Source organism: Narcine bancroftii, chromosome 4, assembly GCF_036971445.1.
Source record: "Narcine bancroftii isolate sNarBan1 chromosome 4, sNarBan1.hap1, whole genome shotgun sequence".
Taxonomy (NCBI): Eukaryota; Metazoa; Chordata; class Chondrichthyes; order Torpediniformes; family Narcinidae; genus Narcine; species Narcine bancroftii.
The window spans coordinates 89,947,968-89,971,341 of NC_091472.1; the positions used below are offsets into that span (position 1 = coordinate 89,947,968).

The window sequence follows — 23,374 nt, forward strand, 5'->3', positions numbered from 1 at the left end:
GTGAAGGAGTGGGATCTTAGGACTTTGGCTCGAGGGACTTCGGCGAGAAGGAGCTACTTGTGTGGGAAGGGTATTTATATTAAAAAAGGAAGAAATGGAGTCAGTTGGGGTAGTTAAGTGCTCCAATTGTGGGATGTGGGAAATCAGAGATAGCACAGCTGTTTCTGATGACTACACCTGCAAAAGGTGCATCCAATTGCATATAATGAGTGACCGTGTTAAGGAGCTTGAGCTGCAGTTGGATGAACTGAGAATCATAAGGGAAGCAGAGGCAGTGATAGAGAGGAGTTACAGGGAGACAGTCACCCCTAGAAGGCAGGAGTCAGGGAATTGGGTGACTGTGAGGAAAGGAGGGAGAGCGCCAGTGCAGAGTACCCCTGTGGAAGTGCCACTCAGCAATATGTATTCTGCATTGGATACTGCTGGGGGGAACAGCCTATCAGGGACGAGTCATAGGGGTCAGGTCTCTGGCACGGGGGCTGCCCCTGAGGTTCAGAAGGGAAGGAGGGATAAGAACAGGATACTTGTAGTTGGGGACTCGTTAGTCAGAAGGACAGATAGAAGGTTTGTGGGACGAGATCGGGGATCCAGGTTGGTATGTTGCCTCCCTGGTGCCAAGGTCAGGGATATCTCTGATCGAGTCCATAGCATTCTGCAAGGGGAAGGAGAACAGCCAGAAGTCGTGGTCCATGTGGGGACCAATGACTTTGCTAGAAGTGGGGATGAGGTCCTGAAACAGGATTATGTTAAAAAACAGGACCTCCAAGGTAGTAATCTCTGGATTGCTGCCGGAGCCACGCGCTAGTGAGGGTAGAAATAGGAGGATGTGGAGGATGAATGTGTGGCTAAAGAGATGGTGCAGGGGGCAAGGGATAAGATTTCTGGATCATTGGGATCTCTTCTGGGGAAGGTCGGACCTGTACAAAAGGGACGGACTCCACTTGAACTGGAGGGGGACCAATGTGCTGGCAGGGAGATTTGCTAGAGCTTTGGGGGAAGGTTTAAACTAGTTTGGCAGTGGTGTGGGGAACAGAGTGTGAGAGCAGTGTCAAGGGAGCATGACCACCTAGATAAGAATAACAACGATAACAAAGGTAGGATGGAGATTAGGTTAGAAGGTAGAAAAGAGAATGTATGTGAGGGTCATTCTCTGAAATGCATATATTTTAATGCAAGAAGCATAGTGAACAAGGTAGATGAGCTTAGAGCATGGACAGATACTTGGGGTCACGATATTGTGGCAATTAGTGAGATCTGGCTAAAAGAGGGGCAGGACTGGCAACTTAACGTTCCAGGATACATTTGTTTTAGATGTGATAGATCAGGGGGTAAAAAAGGGGGAGGAGTTACTCTGCTTGTTAAGGAGGACATTACTGCCGTGAGGTGGCAAGATGGTCTGGAGGGATCATCCAGTGAGGTTGTTTGGGTGGAATTGAGGGGTGAAGGAGACATGAGGGTGCGTGGCCATCGTGTCAGAGGTACACCAAAGAAGAGGTACAAGGACTGCCTAAAGAAATCTCTTGGTGCCTGCCACATTGACCACCACCAGTGGGCTGATATCGCCTCAAACCGTGCATCTTGGTGCCTCACAGTTCGGCGGGCAGCAACCTCCTTTGAAGAAGACCGCAGAGCCCACCTCACTGACAAAAGACAAAGGAGGAAAACCCAACACCCAACCCCAACCAACCAATTTTCCCCTGCAACCGCTGCAACCGTGTCTGCCTGTCCCGCATCGGACTTGTCAGCCACAAACGAGCCTGCAGCTGACGTGGACATTTACCCCTCCATAAATCTTCATCCACGAAGCCAAGCCAAAGAAAGAAACAGACCACCAAATCGGTCAAGAAAAGTAGAGGAACAAATGTGTGGAGAGATAATGTATATGTGTGAGAATCATAAGGTAGTGATCATGGGAGATTTTAACTTCCCTCACATTGATTGGGATACCCATACAGTTAGAGGGCTGGATGGGCTAGAGTTCGTTAAATGTGTTCAAGATTGTTTTCTGAATCAATTAGTAGAAGAACCGACTCAGGACAGGGTAATACTGGATCTCCTGTTAGGGAACGTGCTAGGTCAGGTATCAGACATTAATGTTGGAGATCCAATTGGGTCTAGTGATCATAATTCTGTTAGTTTTAAGGTAGTTTTAGGGAAGAGCAAGGAGGGGCCTAAAGTTGAGGTTCTGGATTGGAGAAGAGCAAATTTCAAAGGAATAAGAAGGGATTTGGGGAGTATTGAGTGGGACAGGATATTTTCAGATGAGGGTGTAAATGAAAAGTGGAGGATATTCAAAAAAGAAATTTTGAGGGTACAGAGTATTTATGTCCCAGTGAGGATCAAAGGAAAGGCTGGAAGTCATAGGGAGGCTTGGTTTTCGAGGAATATTGGAAATTTGGTTAGGAGAAAAAGGGAGGTGTACAAAAGGTATAAAGAACAGGGAGCTGACAATTTGAAGGAGGACTACATGGAGTGTAGAAGGAATCTTAAGAAAGAAATTAGAAAGGCCAAAAAAAGGCACGAAGAGGCTTTGGCAGACAGAGTAAAAATAAATCCAGCGGGTTTCTATAAGTACATTAAAAGTAAAAGATTAGTGAGGGATAAAATTGGACCCCTTGTAGATAGTGAGGGTAGGCTGAGTGAGAAGTCAAAGGAAATAGGGGAAATTTTGAATGATTTCTTTGCCTCGGTATTCACTAGGGAAAAAAATATTGAACCAGTTGAGGTAAAGAAAAATAGTGGGGAGGTAATGAAGCATATAAGGATAACCGAGGAGGTAGTGATGACTGTGTTGAAAAAGATAAAGGTGGATAAGTCTCCGGGACCGGACAAAATATTCCCAAGGACACTCAGGGAGGCTAGTGGACAGATAGTGGGGCCATTAACAGATATTTAGGATGTCACTGGCCACGGGGGTAGTGCCAAAGGATTGGAGGGTGACGCATGTGGTTCTGCTGTTTAAGAAAGGTTCTAAATGTAAACCTGGGAATTATAGACCCATGAGTCTGATGTCTGTGGTGGGCAAGTTGATGAAAAGTGTTCTGAGGGATGGTATTTACAAATATTTGGAGGTACAGGGATTACTAGGGAGTAATCAGCATAGTTTTGTCAGGGGTAGATCATGCTTCGAGGGGGTTACAAAAATGGTTGATGAAGGGAAAGCTGTGGATGTTGTCTATTTAGACTTTAGTAAAGCTTTTGACAAAGTTCCCCACAGGAGGTCAGGAAAATAGGTGGAGGCATTAGGTATAAATGAGGAGGTAGTGAAATGGATTCAACAATGGTTGGATGGGAGGTGTCAGAGAGTAGTGGTAGAAAATTGTCCAATTGGAGGCCGGTGACTAGTGGAGTTCCTCAGGGATCAGTCCTGGGTCCACTATTGGTTGTTATATATATATTAACGATCTGGAAGTAGGGGTGGAGAATTGGATAAGCAAGTTTGCGGATGATACAAAGATTGGTGGTGTTGTGGACAGTGAGGAAGATTACCGTAGATTAAAAGGTGATTTAGGAACGCTGGAGGTGTGGGCTGAGAAATGGCTGATGGAATTTAATACAGATAAGTGTGAGGTGTTACATTTTGGAAAGGCAAATCTAAATAGGTCATATGCATTAAATGGTAGGCTATTGAGATGTGCAGAGCAACAAAGGGATTTAGGAGTGATGGTAAATAGTATCCTCAAGGCAGATGGTGTGGTGAAGAAGGCATTTGGAATGTTGGCCTTCATAAATCGGAGTATTGAATTCAAGGGTAGGGAATTTATGATGAAATTGTACAAGGCATTGGTGAAGCCAAATTTGGAGTACTGTGTACAGTTTTGGTCACCAAATTATAGGAAAGATATAAACAAAATAGAGAGAGTGCAGAGAAGGTTCACGAGAATGTTGACAGGATTTCAAGGTTTGAGTTACAGGGAAAGGTTGTGCAGACTGGGGCTTTTTTCTCTGGAGTGTAGAAGATTGAGAGGGGACTTGATAGAGGTGTATAAGATTTTAAAAGGGACAGACAGAGTAAATGTGGATAGGCTTTTTCAATTAAGAGTGGGGGAGATTCAAACTAGAGGGCATGGTTTAAGATTGAAGGGGAAAAATTATAAGGGGAAATGAGGGGAAATTTCTTTACGCAAAGGATGGTAGGGATGTGGAATGAGCTTCCGACAGATGTGGTCGAGGCGGGATCATTGGTTACATTTAAGGAAAGACTGGATAGTTACATGGATAGGAGAGGACTGGAGGGGTATGGACCAGGTGCTGGTCAGTGGGACTAGGAGGATGGGGATTTGTTACGACATGGACTAGTAGGGCCGAACTGGCCTGTTCTGTGCTGTAAGTGGTTATATGGTTTTATGGTTAAGCATGGTCTCATCCATTGCCTTATATAGCTGAATCATTGGGTCCTAACCTCAACGCCCTCCCCAATGAAGGCAAGCATGCCAAGCATCTTCTTCACCACCTTGTCCACCTGAGTTTCAGGAAACTATGTACTTGTACATCTGTTCCACAACATTCTCCACGCCCTATCATTCACCATGTAAATCTGACAATAGTTTGATTTATTAAAATACAACACCTCACACTTAAGGCAAAGTTAGAATATATTTAGATATAGGAAATGGATGGTACTTTGGAATTGAACACTTATTTCTCTTAATTTTACTTGGAATCTATATTTCATCATGCCAATTCAATTTAAGAAGTATCATCTTGAGTACAAGTTGGCATGGATTTATATTACAAAGTCTCTCAAGCTTATCAATAGAGACTATAAAGGTGGCCATAAAGAGATACAATGTAATGTTAACTTCTACATTGTGACTGAAAGATCTCTCTCAGCCTTTAACTTGTACAAAACCTTTAGTTGAGAGAGCAACACATTGGATCATTATGATTCAAGATGGTGAGGTGCCCCTCATGGGTTGCAAATTGTTCTCCTTTGTGCGATGGCTGCAACGGAGAGACCTCAAGCTCAATAAGAACTGCAGAGCCTTGAACGTGAGCCACAGGCCAAGGAAAGCATAATCTAGAACATTAAGTATTCTGTCCTGCATTGATATCCTTGTTTCAATTACTAAATCAGCATAAATTTTGGAAAACATGTTTAGTTACTTTGTAAACATGATTCAACTTTTCCATGTTAAACATTCAGCAAAGCAAATCCTTATTGCCTTCGACTATAAGGTTTGAGTCTTTATGTTGCAGCAGACAATGTTCAATTTTGCTATACTTTTTGGCCCATTGCAAATAATCAGATAGGCCACATAATTGACTTTGATCCAAATATTCCCATAAGTCAGAACTCAATTTCAAAGTCTATCAAATTTCTAACTTCTGTCATAACATTGCCTGTCTTTTGCCTGGCCTCAAATTCAATAATTGTTGGTGGTCTTTATTTTTTTTAATGATTCTTTTTTTCAACCTCATTTTTGGATCATTCCTCTTACCAATTTTAAAAAGCCGACTTTCTTTCTGGCTGCTATTACAAAGGTTTGTTAAATTTAGCCAATATACTTTAAGCAATCTATGATAGTAATAAATTCAATCTCAGGAAAATATGTTTACAGTACAAGTCCAAAAATCCAGATGCCATAAATCCAGACCCACCAAGAATCCGGACTTTTCAAAAACTCTCAAACTTTTTGTTTTAAACAGCAGGCTTTTGTGTGCATGTGTAAGTGCCACAGATGCACAGTGGCAACAAGCAACTATGTTTGCTGACTTAATTTTTCTTTAAAACTACTCATTTTGATAAAAGCATGCTGTATTTGTTAATGAATAATCAAATGTGTTCATCTCTTCTTTTTTCCACCTTAAATTTGAATTTTAAAAGTCTACCTGAGAATCCGGAAAATCTGGACCAACCCAGTCCCCGAGCAGTCCAGATATTTAGACTTCTACCATATAAAGAACATGTTCCCAATTTTGTCAGAGAAGACATTCCTCCCCTCTATTCATGCCACCCAAACTGTTTGATGTGCGGTAAATTCACGGAAATCAATTCACCGATGTCAATTCGCCGACGAAATAAATCACCAATTTCATAATTTATCCACGTTCACCCCCAAAAGGATTTAGGTTGGTTGGAGGGAGGAGGGAAAACAGATTCATCCCTGAGCGCGGATCTCTCAAATCCAGAGTAGGTGAACTACATGTGGACTGTCGGCAATGGTTTGAGTCAAGGGAAGGTCGTTTACCGCACCTCCCCTCCTCTCCTACCGCTCCTCCTCGGGCTTGCCTTCCATTTCCTCCTTCGACTCCCGACTGCAGTGTTCTCTCTTGGGGAGACTGGGGGAGAGAATCGTTAGCGATCAGGATCGCAACATGAAATTAGCCCGAAACTAGTGTGCATTCCAGCGAGGAGGGGAGGGGGAGAGGCGAACTCCCTCTTGCGCACCGGGGTGGTTGCGGGCAGGGGGAGAGAACTAGCACAGGCAGTCGCGGGAGCAACAACCTCAGGGGAGGCTCGTTAAACAAATGTTTGCAGGAATTACCAATTAACACCTAATTAAACGCTTTATTAAAGGACACTTCAACATTCATTAAAAATTGAAATGATATATTATGAGCTATGCCTCTTAAAATTAGTATTTTCATACATTCAATTGTTAGTAAATTTGATGGTCAGTGAATTTTCTGTCGGTGAATTTGATAGTCGTTTAATTTTCTTGGGATGAATTTAAAAGTCCATGCTTTTCCATTGGGGAATTTGAAAGTCAGTAAATGTTCGTTGGTGAATTGATTTAGGTGATTTTACCTGTATCCAAACTGTTGACGTGCAAAGTGCAAAATTTCATTGAGTAATACAGGCAAGCAATAGTTAAATGGGAATTATATATCTAGAGCATCCTCAACATGATTATCCAACTGCACGAAAACCAACAAGGTCGGGTCAGATACAGCAATGAGCTCTCTGAACCCTTCTCCATTAACAATGGCGTGAAGCAAGGCTGTGTTCTCGCACCAACCCTCTTTTCAATCTTCTTCAGCATGATGCTGAACCAAGCCATGAAAGACCCCAACAATGAAGACGCTGTTTACATCCGGTACCGCACGGATGGCAGTCTCTTCAATCTGAGGCGCCTGCAAGCTCACACCAAGACACAAGAGAAACTTGTCCGTGAACTACTCTTTGCAGATGATGCCGCTTTAGTTGCCCATTCAGAGCCAGCTCTTCAGCGCTTGACGTCCTGCTTTGCGGAAACTGCCAAAATGTTTGGCCTGGAAGTCAGCCTGAAGAAAACTGAGGTCCTCCATCAGCCAGCTCCCCACCATGACTACCAGCCCCCCCACATCTCCATCGGGCACACAAAACTCAAAACGGTCAACCAGTTTACCTATCTCGGCTGCACCATTTCATCAGATGCAAGGATCGACAATGAGTTAGACAACAGACTCGCCAAGGCAAATAGCGCCTTTGGAAGACTACACAAAAGAGTCTGGAAAAACAACCAACTGAAAAACCTCACAAAGATAAGCGTATACAGAGCCGTTGTCATACCCACACTCCTGTTCGGCTCCGAATCATGGGTCCTCTACCGGCACCACCTACGGCTCCTAGAACGCTTCCACCAGCGTTGTCTCCGCTCCATCCTCAACATCCATTGGAGCGCTCACACCCCTAACGTCGAGGTACTCGAGATGGCAGAGGTCGACAGCATCGAGTCCACGCTGCTGAAGATCCAGCTGCGCTGGATGGGTCACGTCTCCAGAATGGAGGACCATCGCCTTCCCAAGATCATATTATATGGCGAGCTCTCCACTGGCCACCGTGACAGAGGTGCACCAAAGAAAAGGTACAAGGACTGCCTAAAGAAATCTCTTGGTGCCTGCCACATTGACCACCGCCAGTGGGCTGATAACGCCTCAAACCGTGCATCTTGGCGCCTCACAGTTTGGCGGGCAGCAGCCTCCTTTGAAGAAGACCGCAGAGCCCACCTCACTGACAAAAGGCAAAGGAGGAAAAACCCAACACCCAACCCCAACCAACCAATTTTCCCTTGCAACCGCTGCAATCGTGTCTGCCTGTCCCGCATCGGACTGGTCAGCCACAAACGAGCCTGCAGCTGACGTGGACTTTTTACCCCCTCCATAAATCTTCGTCCGCGAAGCCAAGCCAAAGAAAAAAAAAATATATCTAGAGCATTGAGATTAATAAAGCAGCATCACCTTTTATTTAATAAATATCAAAATCTTGACACTAAAAGTCTTTAATATTTCTACAAGTATGCTTGGTAAGATGACAATTTTCTATATTTCTTTAAGCAGTTTCTGAAGTTTTAAATGTGAATGTCATCTTCCCTAATGAAGATAGATATGGTAAGTAAACAAGATGCACTTCAAATGATGATTGATATGACTGAAGCAGAATTCTTGCATGATGTAAAATGTATTTTTGCATCCTGTCTGAAATTTCTTCCTGCTCATAATTATTAATATCTGCTTGATCCTTTGAAAACAATTGTATGGTTTAATCTGTGTATTATGTTTAGTTTTGCCACAACCAGTGGTTGCTGCACTCAGTATTTTTATTCTTATCTTTAGCAAAGTTCTTTTAATTTAATTATAAACAACAGTTATATCTGGTTTCACCTGGAAGAGAATTATATACTATTTAAAATTTATAGATTTAAATTTTTTTGAGCAGATTGTTTAGCACATTTATCCCAATTTCTTTATACATGCATAATTTTTATTGCCTCATTCATTATGAGAAAATTGACTCATTGGGAAGAGTAGAATGGTTGCAATTGTGCATGACTGACTGATAAAGTTCTATTATGTTGACCCTTCTAAAAAAGATTAAATGGTGACTGTTCTTCATTGTGTATTCTGCAAACAGATGGATGTGGTAATTTAATGATTATAACTAATTGATTAAAACATCAGTACTCCTACTGTCACAGGAACTGTCTTTCATAACTTTCTGTAAGTATTTATTCAATATTCTAGTTATGCCCTAGGCAGGGATTAAATTTAGAAATCATGAGATTGGCTTCATGTTAGCAATATGGCATTGAAACCTAGCTGATGGTTGAAAACAAAAGTGCATTTAAAAAAAAAACCTGCAAAAAGGTCATTTTTTGAAGATTTCAGTTTTACACAGCTGCCATAAATGGTGCCCTTCTGCTTTGAAGCATATACATAGACAACATGTAAAGTTTGGAAATGGTGTGAACAGCCACAAAGAGTCCACATCAGAGGCTGCAGTCACTTGCAAATTCTGGTTAGCTGCACAGATGTAGAATCTGGAACAATATCAATGGGTCAACAGGAAATGTTACCACTAGTCAAACTTTCCATATCAGAGATGTACATTTCAATTCAATTATTTACAATTCATGCCACAGACCTGTGAAAATAATGATTTCATTTGTTGAACTTGGATTAGTTCCCCTGTAGGTCCTGACGGTGGCAAATAATTGATAACCAAAGTTCTTGTGACTAAAACATAATACTGTAACAGATAAATAACCACAACCTCAAATCAAAAGAACAGCAGAGGAAAAGTTGACAAAAAAGACAAATGATATGGGAGCTCCACCCAAAGTAATTTACTGTCTTGCTACATCTGACCCCCAACCTCAGACTTGTGGTTTTAACTTAGACATCTAAACCTGTCTGGATCAGAAATGTTCTGCATTAACTTTACAGATGGTGAATGCATAAGAATTGACAGTGTTGGACTGGAGCGAAATGGATTTGGTATTCATACTACATCCAATGGAATAATATACAGAGGGCAATGGAAAAATGATAAGGTAAGCAATATGTTTAAACAATTAATTATTGATGTTTGAAGCAAAATTTAATCATTAAATGATGAATAATCTATCAACATTTGTCGTCATTAAACTGTGAAACTGACAGAAACCTGAATTTCCTGTTATATTGCAGGCCAAAAGCAAAAGAAATTCACCAGAAATGTTATATTAAAATCAATATATTTATTAATAATTACAATAACATAGCATCTTACTTAAATCTACCCCAACTATGCACAAATATATGTGTGTGTGAATTACCCAAACAGTTTAGGCGCAATTCTGGAAAGTCATTCCCAAAGTTCAGTCAGAAATCCTGTGTTGAAACTCAGATTTTTAAACTGATGCTCAGAAGTAATTATGAAGTTGGTGAGACACTGAGAGATCAGATTGCCGAAAGCTCACGAATCCTTTTCGAGTTGCTTCCAGAGAAATGTCTTTTCACATGAATGGTTGTCAAAACTCCCTTCTTCATTGCATAGCAGAAACTAAGTGTGTGACTTTCATGATGCTTCCAAAACCCAGGCACAGATCAGCTGAAATTACCATCAAAACTGGCATGATCCAAATACCGGAATGATCCTGCTTCCTTTACCCAGATATGAGTCGGTCAAAATGACCATTACAAATGTCACAGTGGTTCAATAATAATGACCCTGAAAAGGAGAATCATCAGAATTGTCCATTTCAGAGTCATTCCACCTCTGTGTTTTATCACTAATGAAACCTGTTTCTTTAAGTGTCCCAAACACACAACTCATGACCACATGTCTCTCTGTAAGCATTACTGGTCAGTGATAGTATCACAGCTATAGAAATGGAGGATACTGCAGAGGGAGTGTCAACTGAGTCGGTATGGATGGAAGTCAGAAATAGGAAGGGAGCAATCACCATGCTGGGAGTAGTCTACAGGCCTCCAAATAGCCCTCTGGACATCGAAGAGCATATAAGCAGGCAAATTTTAGAATGGTGTGGGAAATACAGCATTGTAATTATGGGTGACTGGCACTGATTGCAAGAGGGAGAGATGGGACTGAATTTGTCAAGTGTGTGCAAAAGGATTTCTAACACAGTATGTGGGCCAGCTGACTAGAGGAGAAGTTCTGAGGAATGAACCTGGTCAGGTGGCAGACCTCTCGGTGGGGGAGCATTTTGGTGAGAGTGACCACAAGTACCTTAGATTCAACATAGCTCTGGAAAAGGATGAAAACTGTCAAACTGAGAAAGTCTTTAACTGGGGAAAGGCTAATCATGAAGGCATGAGACTGAAACCAGTGATGTTTAAGCACAGAAGTAATGTGGAGAAGCTTGGGGTCCATTTATGGAAGAAGTTTAGGGACAATTTGTGCAGGGTTTAAGATAGGTTTATCCCACTGCAACATAGAAAAGATGGTAGGAAAAGGGAACCATGGCTGACAAAACAGGTCAGGCAACTAGTTAAGAGGAAAAAGGAAGTATACATTAGATATAGGAAGCATGAAACAGGAAGGGCTTATGAGAAGTATATGGTAGCCAGGATGAAGCTTAAGAAAGAATTCAGGAGAGCATGAAGGGGACATGAGAAGGTCTTAGCATATAAAATTAAGGAGAACTGCAAGGCATTCTATGCTTATGTAAAGAACAGAAGGACGACGAGAATGAAGGTTGGGGTGTAAAAGGGAGGCAACATATGCCTGGGGGCAGAGGAGGTTGGGGAGGTCCTAAATGAATACTTTGCATCAGTATTCATAAGAGAAAAGGACCTTGATCGCAGTGAGGTAAAAATTGAATGTTTCCTGTGTGGTGGACAAGATTGAGATTAAGGAGGCAGAAATATTGGATTTTCTTAAAAACATCAAGATTGATAAGTCACCAGAGCTGGACACTATATACCCAAGGCTGCTGTGGAAAGTGAGAGAAGAGATAGCCAGGGCAGTAGCTATGATCTTTGAATCTTCTTTGGCTGCAGGGGAGGTGCCAGACGATTGGAGAAAGGCAAATGTAGTCCCCTTGTTTAAAAAAGGTAATAGGCAGAATCCTGAGAATTATAGACTGGTGAGTCTTATGCCAGTGGTGTGCAAACTGATGGAGAGGATTCTTAAGGATAGGATCTATGAGCATTTGGAGAAGTACACTTTACTCAAGGATAGTCAGCATGGTTTTATGAAGGGAAGGTTATGCCTCATGAACCTAATTGAGGTTTTTGAGGAGTTAACAAAAATTGATGAGGGTAGGGCAGTAGATGTGGTCTACATAGATTTTAGCAAGGTATTTGACAAGGATCCCCACGAGAGACTCATCAGAAAGTCATGAGTCACAGGATCCATGGATAAAAATTGGCTTGTAGGAAAAAAGCAGAATATAGCAGTGGAAGGAAAGTATTCTGCCTCGAGGTTGGTGACTATTGGAGTGCCACGAAGATCTGTTCTGGGAACTTTGCTCTTTGTGATTTTTATAAATGACCTGGATGAAGAGGCAGAAGGATGGATCAGTAAGTTTGCGGAGGAGTTGTGGATGGAGTTGAAGGTTACAAGTGGATATAGACAGGATGCAGAATTGGACAGAAAAGTGGCAGATGGATTTCAATCTGGATAAGTGTGAGGTGATGGAAGGACGAGCCAGAAGGCTGAGTACAAGGTTAATGGTCAGTTACTTAAGAGTGTGGGTGAACAGAGAGACTTTGGGGTGCAAATCCATGCATCCCTCAAGGTTGCTGCGCAGGTAGATAGGATAGTTAAGAAGGCCTATGGGTTGTTGGGCTTCATTAATAGGGGGATTGAATTCAGGAGTAGATGGGTCATGTTGCAAATCTACAAATCTCTGCTAAGACCATACTTAGAATATTGTGTTCAGTTCTAGTCACCTCATTCTAGGAAGGATGTGAGAGGTATGGAGGGAGAGCAGTGGAGATTGACCAGGATTTTGCCTGGATTGGGAAACAAATCTTATGAGGCAAGGTTAGCAGATCTGAGATATTTCTCTTTGGAGCTTAGAAGGATGAGAGGAGACTTAATCCCAGGACAGGATCAGCAAACACCAGAGGACATGTATGCAAAGTTAAGGGAGGGAAGTTTAGGGGAGACATCAGGGGTAAGGTTTTTTTTTTAAACACCGAGCTAGGATGCTTGGAATGCCTTGCCAGGCTGAAACATTGGGGGAATTTAAGAAACTCTTAGGCACATGGATGAAAGAAAAATAGAGGGTATGGGCAGGTTTAGTTTTACAAACACTTTGCCTATGGGATTGTTGCAATTTTGAAAACAAAATATTGGTTCACTTTCAGGATAGATTTATTTATTGTAATTATTGAACTAGAGCTTTGCAGCACAGACTAGCCATCTGAAATTGGTCACACCATCCCACAATTATGTGACTGGACAGAGAGCATCTACCTCTCTCCAGGAAGTGCATCAAAGATTCACCAGACTGATTCCTAGTATTGCAGAACTGATGTACAAAGACTGGAGAGATTGGAATTTAGGAGAATGAAAGGAGATTTCAAAGAGACATCTAAAATTATGACATGACTAGACAGATTAGATGTAGGAAGAATGTTCAAGGCATTGGGAAAGTCCAGAACAAGGGGTTATGGTTGAAGATAAGGGGTAAGCCGTTTATCACTGAGACGAGGAGAAAATCTTCATTCAGAGTTGTGAACTTGTGAAACTCTCTACCATAGACATTTGTTGAGGCCAGTTCATTGGATATATTCAAAAGGGAGTTGGATGTGACCCTATTGGCTAAAGTGATAAAAGGGTATAGAGAGAATGCAGAATACAGTACTGAAATAGTTTGATCAGCCATGATCATATTGAATGGTGATGCAGGCTTGAAGGGCTGACTGGCTGACTTGTGTGTATTACACTATAATCACAGCATCTGTAGACTTTCCTGCTCAATTACTTGTTCTTGTCTTTCTAAATCAAGTTTGAGTGGAGTTGCACTTCTTGTCTGATTTAATTAATCTGACCCCTAGCTCAGTGTATTTGTGTTTTGCCGTGGACTCAGTTAATGGTCTCTGTTCAGCAGTAAAAATTCACTTCCAGTTTTGGTTTGGCTTTTGAGTGTTGAAGTCCTGATATCAATTTCACAAGGATGGGTCAACAGGTACTATGGAAATCCGTCATAATAATCATGACCATATAAAGATAGGGGACCAGTGTTGACCCCCACCTGAAATTAATGAAATTGAATGAACAGTTTGGATGGGGAATATATCCAAATTTATAACAAAAATGTCTTATGCTCTCCAGAGCGAAAGTGCAAAACCAGGGTTGCAGAAGTCAAGGGAAAGATGAGAGTCAGACTTGAGTGTAGTGTTTTCAGAAAGAAGCTGGTCAGATTGGTGTTAGGACAGCATGGCATCAATTATAAATGCAAGATATGGACTGGTTCAGTATAATTTTTTTTACACCAATCATATCTTACCCCACAAAAGTTACACAGATCAAAAGCTGAAATTTCATTTCCGATGTGGGACTGAGACAGGAACTTTTTAAACTTGCCATGTGGTCATGCGTGAAAATGAGGCCATTTTGGCAAGAAATCACAGAAAAATAAACCAGAATAACAGGTGATCCGGAGCTATATCTATTAAGTAATTTCGTGGAAATAGCAACAAATGGACCAAATATCAAATCTCATTTATAAAAATAGCACTGGCAGTAGCGAAAAAATGTATCGTGATCACTTGGAAGTCCAACTCCCCTCTACTTATAGAATGATGGACTGCGGAAATGGACAGCTGTAAACTATGGAACAAAAATCAAATGCAACTTAAAAAGTAAATAGGACACTTTTGTAAAGGTCTGGCAGCCATATCTGAATCACATAGGACCCAGATACATTAATAAAAAGGAACATAAAAGTAACTATATACAAAAATGTAGTTTCCCCCACTGCATTCTATATAAAAATATATGTAATCTCTGATGGTGAATAGATCTGTATGTATGGAAGGGGGGAGGGAGGGATTGTTTTGTTTTTGTTGTGTTTGTGAGAAAAAGTTTAATATATCGTATATTTAAAATGTTGCTATCTATATGTATATTTTTTGCAAAACAAACAAAAATAAAATATATATAATAAAATAATAATCAAGTTTTGTCAACAATTTTTTTGCCAGTTGCTGGTGTTCCAGATAATTAGAGGCTTTACTGTATTGATAAATAGTGATGTCTTGGAGAGTTCATCAGTCATACAGCAGTCTCACTGCCTGTGGAAGAAGCTATTCCTCAGCTTGGTGGTTGTGGCTTTAATACTCTTTCGGGGTGGGGTGGGGGGGGGAAGAAATTAATGAAAATTTCTTATCAGTAGAGTCATATTGTTAGTATTGCCAATTTACCCCTTTGTACTGATTGTGTTGGCCACTTTCCTACTGGTACATTATATCGGGGTATGTACTTACTGGTATGCTTATTCTTATCTCTGAAGTGAACTCAAAAGAAGCAGGCATTTTTCTTGTCAATCACTGACTTATATCTCCACACAAAAGTTGAAAGACTCTCTGTTGGGTTGATGAACTGATTGTTGTATATATGTATCATGTAAGTGAAATTATATTAAACACCTAATATTTAGTCACAATTCCCCTTGTTACATACAGTAGGGGTTTACAATGCATCAAATTCTTCCTCTCTTTTAGGATTGAGAATGACTTGCTTCCACTCCAGTTATGTGGGTTTTGAGGTGTCTAACAAAACTATTGTGGAAACTCCAGACTCCTCCACAAATAGGGCAGGAGTAGGCTGGTCAAGCACCTGAGAGGATAGATAGTTTGCCATTGGCAAACACTGGGCTAGTGTGTGCTCGAAACAGATACCATTTTGTTGTGGAAGGAGATTACCAGAGAGACAGGGAGAAAGATTCAAGGATGCAACAAGTACTGACTGACAAAAGAGCTGCTTGAAATATGTAAATTGTCTGTGCTACTTTGGAATCAAAATCAGAAAATCTCTTTTGACTTCTGACCACTGTGCTGATTCCTACTGATTCTCTAGAAGTTGTTGAGGCTGTCAAAAGTGTGACTGATAATATTTTGCAGATACAGGTTGTGAAATCCGATTGAGTGGATGGAATTGAAGTACAATTCACCCAGTGGCTCAAAGATTTAAATCTTCTAAGGGTGAGAAATGCAGTGATAATTTCTCATGCTGTGATTTCATCATTTTATTTCTGCATTTCTTTTCCAAAGATGAATGGGACTGGAAAACTGGTGTATCCCTCAGGTGCAATATATGAAGGAGAGTTTAAAGACAACACATTCCATGGAATAGGGACCTACACGTGGCCAAATAATTTAAAATATATTGGAAACTTCAATAAAAACAAGTAAGTTATTATAAACATCCATCTGTGATCCAGATTCTGTTTCGTTTGATGGAAAACAAATAGGGTCATGGAGGCGTATGTTGGGTTTTCATGTTTATTTGGATGTACAATTCTCCAAACTCTCTCTATTGGTTGTGCAGCATATTCATTGTTATGGCAGCACACTAATCAACATCAAATAGAAAGGAAATTGACTCTCTGGCCTGATTTAATGATTCAAATTGCAGACAGCTTTTTTTCTATAGAAAGTAATAAGTGAAAGTATAGGAAGAAGGTGATTTATTGTGAAATACTGCATGATTTTTCTCTTTTGTTGTCCTGGTATTCAATCTTAAACCAGGAAATTTCAGGGCAACTCTTGAATATTGACAACATGAAATGAACTTACTCTTTTATGAATAAGTTGAGAAATTAACTGTCAATCAATTATTTCAGTCAAATGCTAACAAAATACAGCTAAAGCAAGTGTCTAAAATGGATAATGATCATGAGTTTATGGTACATTGTACTCTGCACATATTCAAAATTCTTACTTGCTGCAGCAGGAATTTACAAAGAAAAACAATAATGATAGTAAACTAACTGAGATACATAGATAAATTCATAAGATAAATATTTACAGTAACTCTAGTGCAAAACAGTGACTTGCCATAGTACGGACAGTCTTTTAGTGCTGTCAGAGTAATCTATGATTAGTGTATCAAGGAAAGGTTCAGAGCCTGATAGCTTTTGGAAAGAAACTGTTCTTGAACCAAGAGGTACTGGGATTCTGGCTTCTGTACCTTCTGCCTAAAGGTAGTAGTGAGAGAGGTGCGACCAGGATGATGGGGATGATTATATCATATTATTTATTTTTCAAATCATGTATTTAATATTAATTAATTATTAAAAATACATGGATTCTCTTCCCTCCTTGTTTGATTATGCCATAGTAAAAGTGGCCTTTAAACACCAAACTTTGTTAATATTTAGAGGAAGATGTAAAATCCCTAATTCATACTTCCAAGTCAATTTTACCAAAGGAAACCCTTGGCATTTCATATTTCCATAAAAATGTCCTTACTGCTGTATTTAAATCCTTAAAAAAATTTGAAGGAATTGGGAAAGGGATTGATTGAAAAAGATATTGGTCTAGGAAAAAATATTCATTTTAACACAATTTACTTTGCCATCTAAAGTAATAAGTAAATTATTCCACTTCTTTAAATCTGCAATAATTCTATTAAGTACAGATAGATAATTCAATTTGTATACATTTTTCAAATCATTATCAATTCTAATACCTAAATATTTAATACCTACATCTGGCCACCTGAATTTTTGTAACCATTTTACAATCTCACTTTTGTTTTCCATTTTACTTTATATCCATAAACTTCCTTGTATTCTTTCAATCTAGTCTGTAGTTGGAACAAAGAATTTGTAGGATCAGTTAAATAAACCAAAACATTTTCAGCAAGCAAATTAATTTTATATTCTTCCTGGATCACCTTAATTCTTTCATCCTTGAATCTTGTCTTATAACTTCAGCGAAAGGTTCAATTGCTAAAATAAACAAAGCCAGAGACAAAAGATAACCTTGTCGACTTGATCTAGTTAATGGAAAAGAAGCAGATATTTAGCCATTAATAATGACTTTTGTTAAAGGATTTTTATATAAAGCTTTAACCCAATTTATAAACATAGAACCAATACCAAGCTTCTCCAATACGTTAAACAAACAATTATATTCTGATCAATCAAAAGGTTTTTCTGCATCCAGAGTTACTGCTACGCTACGATCCCTTATTTTTTTAATTAAATGAATTAAACAAATTAATCTTACAATGTTATCAGCTGAATGTAATTTTTTTTACAAATCCTGTTTGAGCCATATGAATTATATTAGGTAAACATTTAGATTGTAATGGCCCACATGTGGTGATATGGACTGGCCCGCAAAATGGCCAATGACCACACGGACCTGGTGGTGACACTGGCCATTGTCCCAGGTGCCCTCTGCATGGTGGGAAGTTGGGAATTGGCGGGAATGCCAGCCAATCCCAGGCCAGTGCTCCGATGACATGGGGCCCTGACACCAGCATCTGGGGCCCATATAGGCGCGACAGCCAGAGCAATAAATCAGTCTCATTTTCCAAGGCTTTGGTGTGCGTGTTAATCTTCACCATGCTCATGTAGCGCACACGCTTCATTGGTAAACCCGACAGGTCCAACCGTCAGTTGGACTCAAAGATGATGGATCTAGCGGAGTCAGTGACCATCCAGGCTCCCATTTTTGGTGTTGGAGCCATACATGTGGTTCAAGAAGGCCGAGGCTCCATTCCAGTTTTGGCACATCGCCACCGATGACACCCGCTACTTTTACATCGTGAGTGCCCTCAATCAGGACACAACAGCAAGGGTCGTAGATTTCCTACAGCAGCCTCTGGAGCAAGGCAAATAAGAGGCCCTCAAAGAGCTATTAACCCCTGCCTTTGGGCTCTTCTGGCAATTTTGCCCAATTGCTGCCTATAGACGGATAGGGGGACAGGGACCTGTCAGCTCCAATAAATGAAATGCTTTCTCTACAGAGGGCAACAAGTCTTGCCTGCTCTTTGAGCAGATCTTTCTGGAGCAACTGCCCGAGCATATCTGCCTCTTGCTCACTGATGAGGACTTCAGTGACCCTTGGAGGGTAACAGCCCAGGTGGACCTGCTCTGAAGAGCAAAGGAGGTCCCCAGCACCATAGTAGACCACATAAGCAAGCTCCACGAACAGCTTCTGGCAAGATCAAGACCAGCGGAGTGGCGTTAATACCCCGGGACAGCTTGCTTCTATCATTAGTGATGGGGTGCAGAGGCCCATTGATGCCAACCACCCTGTGTGTTTCCAGGAAACACCCTGGCCAACCATTGTTGATGGCTGCAGTGATTTGCCCACATGATAGCCTCTACTTCTGGGACTCCTTGTTGGGCAGGTGTTTCTTGGTTGAGACTGATGCTGAGATAAGCGTCTTGTCTCCCCCCCCCCCCCCACCCCACCGCCACAGGCCTCGACGCCTGCAATGGCAAACTGGGCCCAGCACTAAGGGCAGCCAATAGCTCCCCCATTCAAACTTTTTGGATCTGCACTATTCCCCTTAATTTTGGCAACAGCCGCTTTACTTAGACCTTCACCCTCGTGACGGTGGTGCAACTGCTCCTGGGGGCTGACTTCCTTCGGGCCCACTGTTTGCTTGTCGACCTCAAGGGACGGTGCATGGTGCATGCCAGAACTTTACAGACTCTGACTCAGGGGGAAGCCAAGCTACTTGCCTCCCATCTGGACTCCATAAACACTCGGACGATGAATTTGCTCACATCCTGCAAAGCTCCCCTCGATTGTGATGCCACAGTTCTCTGCGGTCAAGCCAAAGCATGGGGTGGCAAAGGGGGAGGTTAAGAAAATGGAGGAGCTGGGGATTGTGCAATCTTCTGACAGTCCTGGGCCTCCCCCCTCCAAATGGTGCCCAGATCAGCAGGGGTTTGGAAACCATGCAGTGATTACCACCACCTCAATAACAGATATCCTGTGCCCCACATCCAAGACTGCTGCCAACCTACACAGGTGTTTTCCAAGGTGGACCTCATCCAGGGGTACCACTAAGTCCCAGTTCACCCCCAGGATGTCCCCAAAACTGCAATTATAACCCCCTTTGGCTTGTTTGAATTTCTCTGCATGCCCTTCAGTCTAAAGAACGTGGCGCAAACTTTTCAGCTGATGGACGCAGTGGGCTGGGTCCTCCCATTTGCATTCATCTATTTGGATGATATCCTCATCGCCAGTCGCAGCCGCAGGGACCACGCCGCCCCTCTGAGACAACTGTGCACCCGTCGTCCAGGCTGACCATCAGCCTCATGACGTGCCAATTAGGTCTGGACACAGATTTCCTGGGACACAGGGTTAACAGGCAAGGGGCCACACCCCTCCCTGAGAAGGTTAAGGTGGTCCGGCACTTCGCTAAGCCATGCACGGTAAAAAGGCTACAGGAATTCACCTGTATGATAAACTTATATCATACACAAATCATGCGCCCCCTCTTTGCGCTGATGGCAGGTAAGTTAAAACACATGGGATAAATGAGTCTTCCAGAGCATTCCAGAACACCAGACGTGCTGGCCAACATCACCCTCCTTGTCCATCCCAGATCGGTGGCACCTACTGCCCTGACAGTCGTTGCCTGCAGCACAACAGAAGGGGGTGTGCAGATACAATTAATTGAGGGCTAGTGGCAACCCCTGGCCTTTTTCACCAGGCACCTCTACGCCCCCCCCAACCCAGCTTAAATACAGCAGTTTCAACCGAGAGCTGTTGGCACTGTACCTGGTGGTGAGACATTTCTGTTACCTTTTGGAAGGCTGCCAATTCAAGGTCTTCACTGATCACAAGCTGCTGACCTTCACCTTCCATAAGGTACCGGACCCGTGGTCGGCCTGTCAACAGAGACAATTGTCCTATATGTCTAAATTTACCACAGACATTCAGCACATTGCGGGGAAAAGCAATGTGGTAGCTAACGCTCTGTCACGCCCTGTGATCGAGTCGATGCATGCCCCTTCCCAAGGGATTGACTACGTGGCCCTCACTAAAGAACACCAGCAGGAACTTGATATCACCATGTATAGGACAGCCGTCTCCAGCCTCAGGGTGGAGGACATCCCTGTCAGCTCAGGTAACCTGACGCTGCTGTGCGATGTCTAGTCAGGCATCCCCACCCCATCGTTCCGGCTGCATGGAGGCACCAGGTTTTCAGTGCCATCCACAACCTGGCACACCCAGTCAAAATGGTGGCTAGCAGGTTTGTTTGGCATGGCCTCCGTCAGCCAGTGGGCCAAAAACCTGCATGAACTGTCAGTCCTCCAAAGTGCAGGTTCACTTGAAATCGCCAACACAGATATTTGAGCCAGCACAGTGCAGGTTCAGCCATGTACACATCAACATAGTGGGGCCATTACCAGTTTCCCATGGGGAAAGATACCTCTTTGCTTGACTGCTCCACGAGGTGGCCAGAGGCAGTCCCAGTGGCTGATACCACCAAAGAAACCTGCACCAGGGCACTCATTGACACATGGGTGTCCAGATTCGGGGTCCCAGACAGCTAACATCAGACAAGGAGGCACAATTCACCTCTCGGCAGCGCTGGCTAACTTCCTGGGGACACAGCTCCACCACACCACAGCGTTTCACCCTCAGGCCAATGGGTTGGTGCAGTGCTTCCACAAGCACCTCAAAGCAGCTTTGATGGCCCATCTCAAGGGTCCCAACTGGATGCACGAACTGCCTTGGGTCCTGTTGGGAATTCGTACCACGCCAAAGGAGGACTTCAATGCCTCGGTGGGAGAGATGGTCTACGCCATGCCTTTGATCATCCCCAGGAGCTCCTGGGCCCTAATAAATACAAGAAAGATCTTGCTGCAGCCCTCAAGAGCTTGCGGCAAAAGCTGGGGTCCCTGGTCCCGCAGCAACCCCCACCACATGGCCAGCCCAAACATAACGTCCCCAGGAACTTAGGCTTGTTAGTTTGTATTCATGAGAAGCGGCAGAGATTGTCCACTCTTACAATGGCCCCTACAGGGTCATCAGGGACAACGGTTCCACCTTTGTCCTTGACAATGGCAATAAGGAAGAGACTTTTACTGTCGACTGTCTGAAACTGGCATATCTGGACTGTAATGAACTGATCTCCACTCCTCCCCGCGACACAGGGGCAGACAGCCCAAGGCTAAGGACAATGGCCCACTTGCCGATTCTTTGGAGTGGGGGGGTGGTCATGTAGCGGCCTGCATGTGGAGACACAGACTGGCCAGCAAAATGGCCAGTGACCACATGGATCTGGGGGTGACCACGTTCTCCCAAGAAGAGTACAACATCGATGATGTGCTTTAAAAGATTGTACTATTTCACAACTTCAGTTTTGATAGAAGCTTCTAAGATTGTGTCAACTCCTGTCCCAACAGCAGGTGCCTTTCTAGTTCTCACCAAGCTAAGTAACATTCTCTGTGACCATTGCCTTTTTTATGTTTTGGAATCCTGTAGGAAAATTTTTGCTACTTCCCATTAGAATCCCAGCCTTCAGCAGATACCAGTGCTGGCTTAGACACAGAAGGGCTAGTTGTGACTCTTTTGCCAAAATAATCAACATGGAAAGCAATATAAAGCTTGTTTCTGTTGACGCCAGACAAGCCAGTCTCTTGCATGTAGTTTGCCATTGATGCTTTGAAATTTCAGTATACTTTCTGGGAAAACATGATTGCAGGTGTCTTTTGGGAATGTTTTAGGCAGAAGGTTGTGACCATTCGGAACATAATTTTCTATTTCCTTTTGAGATGGAAACTCTGTTGTGATGCATCTAACGTCAAGGCTACATTAGGATTACTCCTCTCATCTTCCAAATTCACTTTCACATGTGCCTGTATGTATGTTTCTTTCTATTTTCATTTTCTGCATCTGCCCCTTCATCAAAATCCTGTGCATGATTATCCCAATCATCTGCTCCTTATTTGGGGATGAGGTTTCCAACAGTTTCTTCTTGCTCCAATTCTATAGGTGAGTTGAAAGAACTTTCTTTTAAGCTTCCCCCTTTTGGACCCCGCACCCAGGAACGATGTACCCCCTGCACTCCCCTCTCATAGGTGCAGTTGACAAATATATGAATGTTATAAGAAGCAATGTAAACTTGTTTTTTCCATCTTACTCAGATATGTTTCATCTGCCTAATTTATGAGCATCATATTGTGTGACAATCCCAGAAAACTATACAAATTTCAACTGAATACTCTTTCGTTTGCTGTTGCTCTGCAGATTGGAAGGAGAAGGCAAATTCATAGATGCAGAAGGCTATGAATGGATTGGCACTTTTCATTACAAAGCTGCACCAGGGCTGAAGTTGAAACTGGATATGTAATCCATTTCTGAATGGGACTAATTACTGAAACATTGTAAATGAAACATCATTTTAAAAACATCTGAGTATTTTACTAAAAATATTACTGGAGAAATGTAGTTTTTTCCCCTATACTCCACCACATGCACATTTGGTTTATTCTTGAACTTCTGAATAGGTTAGTTCTGTTGATTTTACCAAATAAAACCATATAATGTGAATTATAATACTAATTATTTGATCAGAATTCAACAGGGGAACAATGTGATGCCAAAGTGTAGAGATGACCATTTTTCCTGGGTCAATGAATACCAGCAGTGTTGAATGGCTGACCAAGCACTCTAAAGTCATACTTCATATAGTGACACCCTGACAATAATGCCTAGGAGAGAATCAGAATCATAG

The 23,374-nt window shown here is 42.1% G+C and overlaps 1 protein-coding gene across 2 annotated transcripts in view; it reads left to right on the plus strand.

Moving 5' to 3' along the window:
* morn2 (MORN repeat containing 2) overlaps positions 1–23,374 on the plus strand; it is a 137,133-nt gene that overhangs the window by 10,064 nt on the left and 103,695 nt on the right. The window contains exons 3-6 of one of the 2 annotated variants that reach the window (XM_069931953.1): positions 8,260–8,313; positions 9,649–9,755; positions 15,931–16,067; positions 22,888–23,190. In XM_069931953.1, the coding sequence (XP_069788054.1) occupies positions 8,260–8,313; positions 9,649–9,755; positions 15,931–16,067; positions 22,888–22,990 (401 nt within the window). In that variant the 3' untranslated portion in view covers positions 22,991–23,190. Of the gene's footprint in view, positions 1–8,259; positions 8,314–9,648; positions 9,756–15,930; positions 16,068–22,887; positions 23,191–23,374 lie in introns of those variants that run through there. The other variant, XR_011355883.1, reaches the window with a different exon arrangement.